This window comes from Nelumbo nucifera, chromosome 1 (assembly GCF_055504915.1).
Source record: "Nelumbo nucifera cultivar China Antique chromosome 1, China Antique-T2T, whole genome shotgun sequence".
In the NCBI taxonomy this organism is placed as follows: domain Eukaryota; kingdom Viridiplantae; phylum Streptophyta; class Magnoliopsida; order Proteales; family Nelumbonaceae; genus Nelumbo; species Nelumbo nucifera.
This window is the reverse complement of record NC_142649.1, coordinates 38,899,261-38,912,227: the sequence shown is the minus strand read 5'-3', so window position 1 is coordinate 38,912,227 and position 12,967 is coordinate 38,899,261. Positions and strand designations below refer to the sequence as shown.

The window sequence follows — 12,967 nt, the reverse complement described above, 5'->3', positions numbered from 1 at the left end:
TCAAAGTTTGGCAAAATAGAAATAGATGGTGCAAACAGTCTAGTAATTCCAGCAAAAAATGAAATGTGCTCAAGGAAAACAACATTACATGATATACGAATGCGGTGAATAGAGGGATCATAACAAAGAAATCCTTTGTGGTCAGGGCTGTAACCCACAGAGGCACACATGACAGACTGTGCAGACAATTTAGAATGTTCACAAGAGGGAAGATGAACAAAGCACACACATCCAAAGACATGAAGCATAGATAAATCTGGAGAACGACCAAATAACTTCTGAAAGGGAGACATATTACCAAGAACTAAGGAAGGAATGTAGTTGATCAAAAACACAGTTGTACTGGCTGCCTCTACCCAAAAGGAAGGTGGAGTATGGGACTCCTGCAATAATGTCCTCACAACACTAAGGATATGTCCATTCTTGTGCTCGACCACACCATTTTGCTAAGGTGTATCTGGACAACTTCGTTGCACTTGTATTCCACGATCCTTCAAATGGGATAAGAAATCTCCATCAGTGTATTCTCCTCCTGAATTTGAACGGAGAATATGCACTTGTGAATGAAATTGAAGCCGCACCATAGCATGAAACAACTTAAATGTTGGGAACACCTCAGACTTGTGGCAAAGAAAGTATATCTATGTGTACCTGGTACAATCATCAATGAACGACACAAAATATTTGCATCCAAGCCGAGAAGAGACAAAAGCAGTCCAGACATCACTATGTATAAAGCTCGAAGAGAGAGGTAGATGCTCAGATGTGTGAGGAAAAGGCAAGGTATGACTCTTACTTAAGCTACAAGAAACACAAGATGTATCAAAGGTGTGCAAGGAAGGAACTTTATTCTTAATAAGGCCAGAATCAAACAAAAATTTTAATTTTTTAGAATGTAAATGACCTAGACATTTATGCCATAAGTCCCAAACATTATTTATATGATTCAGAAAGGAACTAGAAGTGGAGGAACTGAAATAAACTGATGATGATGTTGTTTGAGGCTTCTTGAACTCCAATGCAAACAGACGGCCCAGCCTGCACCCCTTCCTTTCACTTTCCCAGTGTTCCGGTCCTGAATCAAACATCCATCTTGAGAGAAAATGAGAATGTTACATTCATCATATATTTGGCCAACAGAAATCAAGTTTGTAGTGAGATTACGAACAAGAAGGGTCTTGGTAAGAGGGAAAGATGCAGTGGGTGAAAGCTTAAGAGACAAATCACTACTACCACTGATGTTTAACTTTTCACCATTGGCAGTAACAATATGTTTGTGATGGGTTTTAGTAAGGTTACTTGGTTGGTTAGGGTAGGCTCCTGTCATGTGGTTGGTAGTTCCAAAGTCAATGATCCAAATATGAGAAGGAGAAGCACAATAACCGGAAAACTCACTAGGTAAGCCAATAGTAGAAAGAGTAGAAGGAATAGCAGATGTTACCAGTTGTCGAATGTTTTGCTCAACCATAGATGCTAGAGAATCACCTTTAACAAAAGAATCGCCACTATCGGAGGCCATTTCAGCAAGAAAACAACAGTCGGGCACAAGGATATTAGAGACAACCAAATTCAGCAATCAAGAAGATGACAGTCCAAAAAAGGCAAGTTTTTAAGACTATCGAGTCTAAGGTCTTTCAAATATGAATCTGAAGTCTGAATCAAATAAATGGGAGGCAAGAAAACCCTATGACAACACCAGATCTAGGGTTGTAGCTTGTTCGAGTCGGCCGATTGAGGGAAATCTGTGATTTACCAACACATCAGATGTCTTCTTCACGAACAAGGAGGTATCTTATGCTGATTGAGGCAGTCCTTAAAAACTCCAAACCAGAAACTGAGTGTAGGGTTAAGGAGAGCTTGAGAGAACCCTTCGATCTTGAGAGAAAAACTTAAGTCGCTGGCTAATGTTGAAGGCCTGAAGTCCAAAAATGGAACTGTAAGTGTTGCCACCCCAAGAAGAAGATCAAAACTCCTTTGAAAACTTCACCAAATCAGATGCTGTTTGTAGGTGGAATAGATCAGGTCTAGGTGACACCAGATCTGAAATCCAAAGTTGTTGCAGTCCAATAAAGGAAACTGTACAGTGTTGCCGCCCCAAGAAGAAGATCAGAGCTCCTTCGAAAACTTCACCAAATCAGATGCTGTTTGTAGGGAGAATAGATCAGGTCTAGGCAACACCAGATCTGCAGTTTGGCCTCAAACCAATGTCTCCCAAGAGAGATCTAAGGAAATCTCTCCTGCTGGTTGCGCAAAGAAGAAAGAGCAGAAAAGGGTTGATCAAGACAAATACGACAGGTTTACTGCTTCTAGTAAGGTTCAAAAGAGTGAGAAAATAGATCAGAGAGCAACCTGCTCTGATACCATGTCAACACTCTTGGCCGAATAGAGAAAAGAACAAGAATAATCTTAGAGGTGTCGAGAATTAATGACCCCCACCTCAAAGAGTCTCTTATATTTTAAAAGATATGTACAAGTAGAAGAATGCCCATACAGGGCTGAAAGAGAAAAGAAGAATAAGATGTAAAAGTAATATACAACAGGGACTATACTAATATGGTACATCAAGTTATAGAGTCTCCACATAAACATCTTAAGGTGTAATGTTGCTCAATGGCCTCTGACTTATTTAGAGTTACCCCTTGGAGCTAATCGATAAGAAGCTAGGTTCTAGAATACAGTGGTGGAAAGGTTCTGTAAGAGGCTTGCTAGTTTGGAAGAAAGGTTATTTATCTTTGGGTGGCAAAATTACTATGACTAGATCAATCCTTTGATTAGAAAGATAGAGAAGACGATGAGAGATTTTTTTATGGGCACTACGGGAAGAGGGACCATAGATTCGTTGGGAGGTGGTTAGTAGAGGTAAAAAATGTAGGAGGTAGGGAATGGGGAATATACAAAGGAGGAATTTAGCTCTCTTGGGTAAATGGCTTGGAGAATTCCACAAGGCAGGGACACATTATGGGAAAAGGTGATAGTGAGCATCCACTAGCTCTTGGACAACAGATGGGATGCTGGATTATTGGTTAGGGAAAATTGAGCTCCTCCTTGGAAGGCCATTAATGTGGTACTACTACTTTTGAAGCCTGTTATCAGATATAACCTTTCTAGTGGTAATCGTATTAAGTTCTGGGAACATGCATGGTTGGCATCTTTCCCCTTGAAGGAACAATTTCCCTCACTTTTTTTTTGATCAGCAACAATTTCCCTTACTTTTTGCACTCACTTGTTCTAAAAATGAGCCTATTTTTAAATTCCTTGTTTCTTCAAACTTAAGCAATGGCTTTAATTGGGATTTGGGCTTTCGGAGGGGTATATGAGATTCCAAACTCTAGAATGTGCCTACACTACTTCAATTGTTGGAAGAAGCCTATCTTGATCCTTCTAACTCTGATAACCGAATTTGGACTTGTACTCATTTTTTATCAATAACAGAACAATTGTATTAATAAACTAATTAGAAGATACAAGAAGCTCTCTTAACCCTCCCCAACAAAAAAACACAAGCTTACAACACAGCCCAAAACAAGTTACCCCTTCCCAGCCCTTGTTTAGCAAGTACATCAGCAAAGGAGTTAGAACTTCCTTTCACCCACTGAAATCTCACCTCCCTATTCTGGGTGAGGCATTTAAACCCACCCCTTGTTTGGCAAGTACATCAACAAAGGAGTTAGCACTTCTCTTCACCCACTGAAATCTCACTTCCATGTTCTGGGCGAGGCATTTAAATCTTCTTTTTTTTTCATTTACATAAAGCCAAAACCCAAGTTCCTCTTTTTTTAGCCACCACCAACTTCGAATTGCCTTAAACAATATTAGCTCTTTCGCACTTTATGCTCCTGCCACAATGGCCATAATCTCAGCCCTAAGAGAGTTGCCTGTACCAATTGGTTTTGAGAATAATGTAACAACTTTTCTTTCTCTATATCTAAAGACATCTCCAATAGTTTTAGGACTTGGTTACCTTCACTACTCCCATCAAAATTCAGCTTAGTAAAACCTGCAGCCTGGTGGGGACCAAAGATTCAGCCTTAGAAGGGGTTGAGTCAGCCACTCCCTTCCAATTGCCAGCATATTTAGATATATCCTTGAAGGTTTCCAAAGATTTCACCCACTGCACCACCCTGATAGTAATAACTTAAATTAAAGCTTCCCTGTTGCTTCTCAATTTTTTTTGACAATAATCTCAGATTCTTCCCATATTGTCCAATATACAACTGCTCTAGTACATCTCCACAGGATCCAACCCCTCTTTTTTGGTCACCTGACAGAAGAGGAAGCAAACAAGCTTTATATATATGATGGAGATGTCCCACCTTCAGCCGAACAATGAGAGAAACCAAACCCAATAAACAGAATATGATGTAGATGTCCACCTTCAACCAAACAATGAGAGAAACCAAACCCAAATAGACAAAACAAATGGGCAGGAGATTAGTAAGTGATAGCAAGTCTCACCATTAGCCTTACAAAGATTGTACCAGTGTGAGGATAAACACCAATTTGGACTTTTTCTTTGAAGTAAGTCACAAGAATTGAACCTTTCCAAGAAATCTTCCCATCAAAAAGCTGCAATCCTAGGAGGATAGGTTTGCCCCAAATTTCTTTAACAGGAAAAGGTTGCTCAAGAACATCAGTTGGCTGGACTAAACTATTAAAGAAAGAAGCACAAGAAAAAGATCTCGAGGGAGACAAAGTCCAAAGACGACTATCATTCTAGATGGATCGGAGAACACCCCTTCCAAGATTTGTAGCAGAGACAAAACATCAACAAATTCATAGTCTCTAACCCCCCTTCTTATACCCAAGTCCCAATCAAAACCAGATCTTGAGTTAGAAGGGATCACAAAGTTAGATACCGGTTCATCTTTACAGTTTGAGATAGAAAACAAAAAAGAGTATTGTTCTTTCAAGGCCAAGCCTCCCACCCAGATGTGTTCCCAAAATTACACACAATTTCCTGAGCTGAGGTTATACTTGATAAACGGAAGGAAGGATGGAAGAATGTCGTGTATGGATTTCCAAGGCGATGCTCTTGTTTGTAGCCCTAGCTAGTACTCCCGCATCCCATCCATTAGCTGTTTGTACATGAATGCTTAGAATCACTTTTACCCATAGTTTATTTTTGTCTATTGGAAGTCTTCAAGGCCATTTCCCCAATAATGCCGCATTCCTCTTTTGAATGTTACCTATCCCTAATCCTCCATAATTCTTGCTTCGACTGACCACCTCCTAGCTAACTCTATGGTCCCTCTTTTCTTCCTCTGGCTCCTACAGGAAATCCCTTATCAGTTTTTTAGTCCTTTTTTTGATCAGTGATCAGTTTCAATCCTTCTACTTACCCCTTCTGGGATTTTAAAAACAGAAAGTATACAAACAAGCAATGTTTTAAAATACAAGAGGTGTAAGGCGTAGTTTAGAATACAAGAGGCATAAGCCTCCCGAACACAAGGAGGCTTACGCCTCCTTAAGAGGAGGGGGGTTAGGAGGAGGAAGGGGAGGAGGATGAAGTAGAAGGGGGGATCTCACTTTTTCTTTATTTTTAATAAAAATCTTTTATATTAAGAAGAATAAAGATGCATAACATTAGTTGAAAGGGGGGGTCTTGTCGAAGCGGAGGCGAGCTCGCTTTGCTTCGCTCGTCGAAGCGGAGCAAGACCCCCTAACTCAAAAAAATACAAATTGGGCTGCATCGAAAAGGGGGCGAAGCCCCCCAGCCGAAGGGGCAAGGGGCAAACCACTTTCTTTCCCCTCATCTTTTCTTCCCTTCTCTTTCCTTTTCTTTTCTTTCCTTTTCTTCTCTTTCTTTTTCTTTCCCTTCCCTTTCTTTTCTTTTTACTTTTTTTTTTCTGTCTTTTTATATCAGATGTGCATGAGGCGTACGCCTCTAGCACGCCTCATGAAAAAAGCGCAAGAGGCCTCTTGCACCTGAGGCGTACGCCTCAGAGGTGTCAGCGCCTTTGGCATACACCTCAGGGCGTTTTGGGAGATCCTCTAGGCATACGCCTCCCATGCCTTTTAAAACACTGCAAACAAGTTAGCCAATGTAGCCTTTATCAAAGTAATACTACAACCTAGAGAAAGATAGTTTTTCTTCCAAGAGGCTAAACTTTTAGTTAAATCTCTCTGGCATTGCAATTCAAAAGCTACTACTTGCGTTAGTCTCCAACGGTGACCCCAAATATCCCAATGGCAATGGCCAATGGGAGACCTCACACCCCAAATATTTCAAAGATTAGTACTTCTGATTCTCTTCCAAGAAAACGACCAAAGTGGTGTTTATCCCCTCATTGGTGTACTTTGTGTAAGGCTAATGGTGAGAGTTACTACCTCCTACTTATCTCTTGTTCTTTCGTTGCTTCTATTTGGAAACGGTTTTCTCCTTGCTGGGTGTAGGTGGAATCCTCCGGTGGGTGTTCAAAGCCTTTTTGCTCCATCCACCTTTGTATGGCCAAAGAAAAGGGAAGACTCATGGGAAGAAATGAACTCTAGATTCTTTTTTTTTTATTTTTTTTTGAGGAAAGAAACAAGGAAGACATAATTGAAACAATAATGATTAGAGTTGGCATATTGGTTGAAATCCTTGGAAACTTTTTCAAATGTGTCAATGGATGCTATACTCAGAAAGTGGAAGTTGGCTGCATCTTGCTCAATTAAGACCGTCTCCAATTACAATTACAGGAAAGAGGGCCTGCAAACTTTAACTTTGATGGTAGCAGCATGGGAAACCTAGGAGTCTCAGGTAGTGGTGGTGTTTTAGAAAAGAGGAGGCCAAGATAATCGCTCCATACTCAGGACTGGCTGGGAGGGAAACTCTTAGAGCAGAAGTATTTGCTTTAATTGAAGGAGTACAAAGGGAGAAAGAATTGAACATTAGGAAACTGATTATAGAGTGTGGTTTGAAATTGGTAGTAAGCTGGACATAAAGTGAGGAATCAAAGCTATGGAATTACAGCAATGAAAAGAAGAAACTCAGATGGTTGATGAGATATAGAAGTAGCTTTCAATTGGATTAAGCATTGTGCTAGTTCCTCAGCTGATGCTTTAGCCAAACAAGGGGTGGGGAGAGAGAGACTATTCTGGGCATAGTTGTGAGGGGAACTGTTGTGGGGAGAGAGAAGAGATTTTATATCTCACTGACTCACTTTGCACTGTTGTATTTCTATACTATGTACATTCCTTTCTACTTTACCATCAATAAAATTATGCAGTAATTGATCAAAACAAAAAAAAAAATCTAAAAGATAACTAAAATTATAAAACCATTTTTTGTGAGGATTAAGAAATTTAAGAACCTAGCATAAAATTGTTTGGGCTTTGCCTCAAGGGGCTTGGTACAAAGGTGGCTCCTAGATTTAAAATATGTTTAACATCATATTATCTACTTGAAATAGTGGAATTAGGAAAGAAATAAAGAAACTGAAAGTTTGACATACTAGAATGTGTTTTATATGCTATATTTGATTTTATTGTTTGCATTTTCACTTTGAATATGTTTTATATGTTATGGTTATGTATTTTAATTTAAGCTAATAAGTTTTTTAAAATATTTAGTTTAAAATTAACGTTTGTATTTTTAATATTTTCTTAGTTTATTTTGATTTTTTTTTGCATTTTTTACATATATATTTTTTTAATTTTGCATCTTGCTTCAAAGAGGTGTGTGCCCTTGCCTTGCGCCTCAGATGCAAAATGCCCTTTGCACTTTGCTTGGCAGAACATGCAGTGGCCGTTGTTTTAGGTTTGAAATCAGCCAATAGTGATATTTCATGGTATTCTCTATTTCTGTTAGATTCGGTTAACCCCCTTTTTTAAGTATCTCTCGATCTGCTTTATAGTAAACTATTGTGTTGTGAACTTATTTTTCTTGCATTTTGTTGAGGCAACCTATCAGCCAGCTCTTCATAAACATCGGCATTTGAACTCAAAATTAATTTCTTCTATGCATAAGCAGTTCTTCAAGTAGCTTAACATATACATCAATACTGGCTGGTGTATTTTCACTCTTCAGCAAACACTAGCCAATGGAAATCCTTTTCACTAAACAAAACTAAAAGAGGAGAATTTTGTAAAATTTTAATGGAATGGGAGGGAGGTTGGGCTGTGGGATTTTAGTTTGGGTTAGGGTTGCTGGGTTGAAGGGTTCAAGACTTAGGTTTGGGTTAGGATTGACCTCATCTCGAACCCAACCTGGCCCAACGTGCACCCTTAATCATAAATCAGAATGTATGAGGTGTGAGCCCTTTGATCACAGTTTTTTATTAATAAATAATTGAAAATAAGTAAAAATAAATACAAATACATAAAACATTGCATAGAAAGCGGAAATTTTATGAAATTTTAGTATTCATAGTTTGGTTTCTAATATTAGAACCATTGCATTTAAATATAGAATTGAAGTATCATTGCATGGGAGTATCATGATCCATAATGATAGAAATATCATCAATCATCAATATCACTTGCAAAGTTACAAATAAAAAAATTCAGAATTAACAACTTACCTAAATTGCATTACATTAACATAAGCAAGTGTGTCATGTCATAAGCAAATGAATGTGATGAAATTTAGAAAGAAATGCAAAGCTAGGTTGCACTCACTTTTATTGACATTTATTGTAATATTAAAATAACAAATTTGGAGAGTTTTCAACCTATTGTATTTTGTTAATATTATAATGGGAAATATGATAAAATGGTTCCCACTTTTATTTATAATATTTTTTTGAATGAGTTATTTACAATATTTTTATCATAGAAGAAATAGCTTGAAAGCTAAGAGCATACGAGGCATAAGCCTCTTGTACATTCTCATCAGAGGCATGTTTTTAAAAGCCTCTATTATTGGAGGCATACGCCTCAAATGTCTTTATGCCTCCATTATGAATGTGATAAATTTAAAAAGAAAATAAGGGTGCGTGCCCTCAGCCCCTCACTTCTATTTATAACATTTTGTTGTGATATTACAACAAACAAATTTGGAGGATTTTCATCCTATTTATTATGTAAATTTACAAAGGGGAGCATGATAAAATGGTTCTCCCACTTCACTGTTTAATATTTTTACTACAAAGAGGAGCATACGAGGCGTCAGACTCCTGTATATGCTCACCAGAGGCATACCCTCCTATGCCTCTTAGAACATTCGTTTCAGAATGTTGTGTTGTTTGACCCAGAGAAGGGACCGACCGAATATTGGCATTGTTTTACACTCTTAACTGGGCATCTCTACAACTGTGACCTGTCACTAAGACCTGAATTAAACTTTTCGTTTTAATCTGTAGAATTATACTTGTTCATCCTAAGAGGCTGATTTTGTTACAGTATTTTCCACATACCTGATTTATTTCAATATTACTTGTATTGTAGGTGATCATAAATTCTGAAGTCTGGGATCTCCGAAAGTTTAAGCTTCTTCGCAGCGTACCCTCCTTGGATCAGACAGTAATAACATTCAATGCAGGTGGGGACATAATTTATGCAATCCTGCGGAGGAACCTTGATGATATTACTTCAGCAGTCAACACTCGCCGTGTCAGGCACCCTCTTTTTTCTGCATTTCGCACTGTGGATGCCGTCAACTATTCTGACATTGCTACAGTTCCTGTTGATCGCTGTGTCCTTGACTTTGCCACAGAGATAACTGATTCATTTGTTGGTTTGGTATCCATGGATGATCATGAGGAGATGTTTGCCTCAGCCAGGCTCTATGAGATAGGGCGACGGCGGCCGACTGATGATGATTCAGACCCTGATGATGCTGAGACTGAGGAAGATGACGAAGATGATGATTCGGAGGCTGATGAAGATCCAATCCTGGGGCCTGACCTTGATGCTGATGTTGACAGTGATGGTGATGATATGAGCAATGATGACGATGATGACAGTGTCGATGAACTTGATGACGACGAAGATGTGGACTTTGCCATTGATGACGTGGAATTTGATACAGGAGCAGGAATATTGGAGATTGTTACGGAAGGTGACGAGGAAGATGATAGTGAAGTGGTCGAGTCTTTCAGTAGTGGGGATGAAGGGGATATGCTGGGTAATGGTTTTGGATTTTAAATGTTATATATTACACATGTTTTAAATTGTTGAAAGGGATTATTTTTTCGCCAATGAAGTGATGTAATTATTGTTGATGAGTTTAGATGTCACTTGGTCGGGATTCTGGGCGTTATTTAAGCCAAAAAGAGAGAAAATTGTGGCAACGGGGATGTGAGTAAAGGATTAAGATCCCTGTCTTGGCCTGCGGGTAAAGGAATAAAAGTTTTCATTCTATAGCATTTCAACTTCTTTCTTATTTTATCATATATGTTATTTTTTTTCTTAAAACTTCTGATCTACTATGAAAGTTTTTATTGGAATTTAATCAAATTAAGGTTGTTTTTGCTATTATTGCCATTTTTACTTGTAATGTTTTAGGTTGGTCAATACAAATTTTTGAGAAATTGTCTTATTCACTTCTACTTAAACGAAATGGCATTGGGTTGGGTGTTGCCATTTATAGTAGAAACACCAAATTCTACGTTTCTGAACAAATAATAATGGTACCAAATTGTATTAAGAACTCAAAGCATGTGGTAGGAAACAATATGTTCTCATAAAATTTGTATTGACCAACTTAAAACGTTACAAGTAGAAATGACAATGGTACCAAACACAATCTAAGTGTACGGTCTGCATGGTGGATTGACATTTGATAGGTTTTGAATTTTTATCTAATTTTGGTTGGATCGACAGTTTTAATCATCTGATTAGGAATGTGTTTCATTATACTTATACACCTCATTTATAATCATCTTACCTAGATTTAGTGTCATTAACTCTTGAGGCTTGTTTGAATTGTGACAACACATCCATTTATCCTAATATCTCTGCCATACGCATGCCTCTATCTAAAGGTATCCCCATATATATATTTATAATGCTTTTCCAAAATTTTGACAGTTCCAAAACCTAGATGCAGCTCTAGTCTCAATTGTCAGTGAGACACCATGAGTAGGGGTGTCCAAATCAGATGATGAACCGAAAATCAAATCGAATAAACTAGTTTGGTTCAGTTAATTTGAGTGTCGGTTCAATTCGATTTTGGTTTCTTTAAAAAATTGGTTTTTGGTTTCAGTTTGGTTTGGTTGAAATTTTCCACTGAATCGAACTAGTGGCTGTATCTAATTAACTCTATTAGATATATAATATTAATTAATAATTATTATTATCTTTTCCAATGGCCAATTTGTAATTTCCCATTGCACTTTACAACTTTAGGCTTATTGTAGCTTTTAAATGATAATAGTTAATTAAATTGTCTAGAGACTCTAAACAACTAAAGTATTAAAACCTAGACTAATTATTAATTGTTCATTAATTATTTGTAAAGAATGGGTGTAGTAACCGATTGACACCCTTACCCAACTAAGAAAATGGTTGCACGGTATTGGTCATTGGTGTTTTTTGACGAAACATCAAATTTGATTTACTGGTAGAAATAACAATTTGTATTGATTAGAAAGTGTCTTCTCACAAATTTGTATTGATCAACCCTTAGGCTATGTTTGGTTTGAAGGAAAATGTAGGGAAAGGTAAGGAGACCTTTACAAATCTTGTATTGGTTTCCCTGTCTATCCCTTCCTTTCTCTACTTTTTCCTTCCAACCAAACATAGCCTTAACATTTCATGCAGAAATGGCAAGAATATGAAAAGCACCCAAATTCTTAAGTCCTATCCAACTATTGTGGGGTTGGCTATATGAATTTTGTTTTGCCAATCTGTTATGTTTAATGCTATATTGTTAATTGGTGCTTAAATCATTTCTTACCATTACCCAACTACTTCAACCTTGCATTGAATCACTTCTCATGGATGCCATTGATGATCTTCTTCCATGCACGTGAACAAAGCATTTTATCACATATAGGAGCTACTCCTGGGTTCCTTTGATTGACTTCATTTTGATGATATCCTTTTTAGTTTTTTTTCACTTATCAATCTTAGCATATGCTTACCAAAACAGAAAAAAATTATTATATGAAATTTCGCATCGCATCCTACTTTAATTATATGGACGATATCTTCCTCAGTCTCTCCCTTGTTATAAATTGTTGAGCCAAGGTATTGGAAAAAGGTCACATTAAGTTATTTATTAGTCTCTAATCTTAGGTGCACCATTGTTTACCCTTTTATTATTATAATGCATTTTGTTTATTCCTACCCATCTTAAAACCTCTTGTTTCTAAGGCATTTGTCTATAAGCTTAATTTTGTGCTTTATCTTCATCATTTAAAACAATGTCATTAACAAACAACATGCACCATGAAACTTCCTCTAGCATATGTTTAATTAATTCATCTATCACTAATGCAAATAAATAAGGGCTTTAGTGTTTAATCTTGGTGAAATTTATTGTTTCTTATATAGGTATTCTAACATTGGTTGTTTACCCTTATAGATATATTTAATTAGGTCTATGTACCTATTTGGAACCCCTTCTTTTTACCAATTCTCTCAACAACTTTTACCATATGCTTTTTTAGATCAATGCCACATGTTGGGAACTGACCCTGAGATGATCATGCATTTGACTTAATGTGAATATGACCTATTTAAAACAACAAAATTTTGCATCGAAAAGGCGGTAGGTCATCAATGAGGAAGGGGGCAAACTCATCTGAGCAAAATTTGTAAACAAGGCATGCCCGAAGGATAGTTTCTCACTACTAAAGATCAATTAGCTCGTTGTCGCCACCTTGAGTCACTAGTTGCCCTGTTTCATGGACACATTCTTGGGATATAATCATGACGGTACACGATCTGGTGCTCCTTACAGGAGGATAGCTAGAACGTCAGGTTGATGAGATCGATTGGCCGAGATGCAAGAAAACAATCAGAGTACCTGAGGTGTTTTACCCAGGGTGGGCACTCCGATGCTTAAGTCAACGAAGAGTGTTTGAGAATGCTAGAAAGCAAG

General features: G+C 37.6%; 1 protein-coding gene across 1 annotated transcript in view; it reads left to right on the top strand.

The window, feature by feature from the left end:
* The window catches only part of DCAF1 (DDB1-CUL4 associated factor 1), a 31,756-nt gene extending 21,358 nt beyond the window's left edge, over nucleotides 1-10,398 (top strand). Inside the window, exon 14 of the mRNA XM_010248614.3 lies at nucleotides 9,367-10,398. Coding sequence (XP_010246916.1) covers nucleotides 9,367-10,065 — 699 coding nt within the window. The 3' untranslated portion in view covers nucleotides 10,066-10,398. The remainder of the gene's footprint in view (nucleotides 1-9,366) is intronic.
* The last annotated feature ends 2,569 nt before the right edge of the window (nucleotides 10,399-12,967 follow it).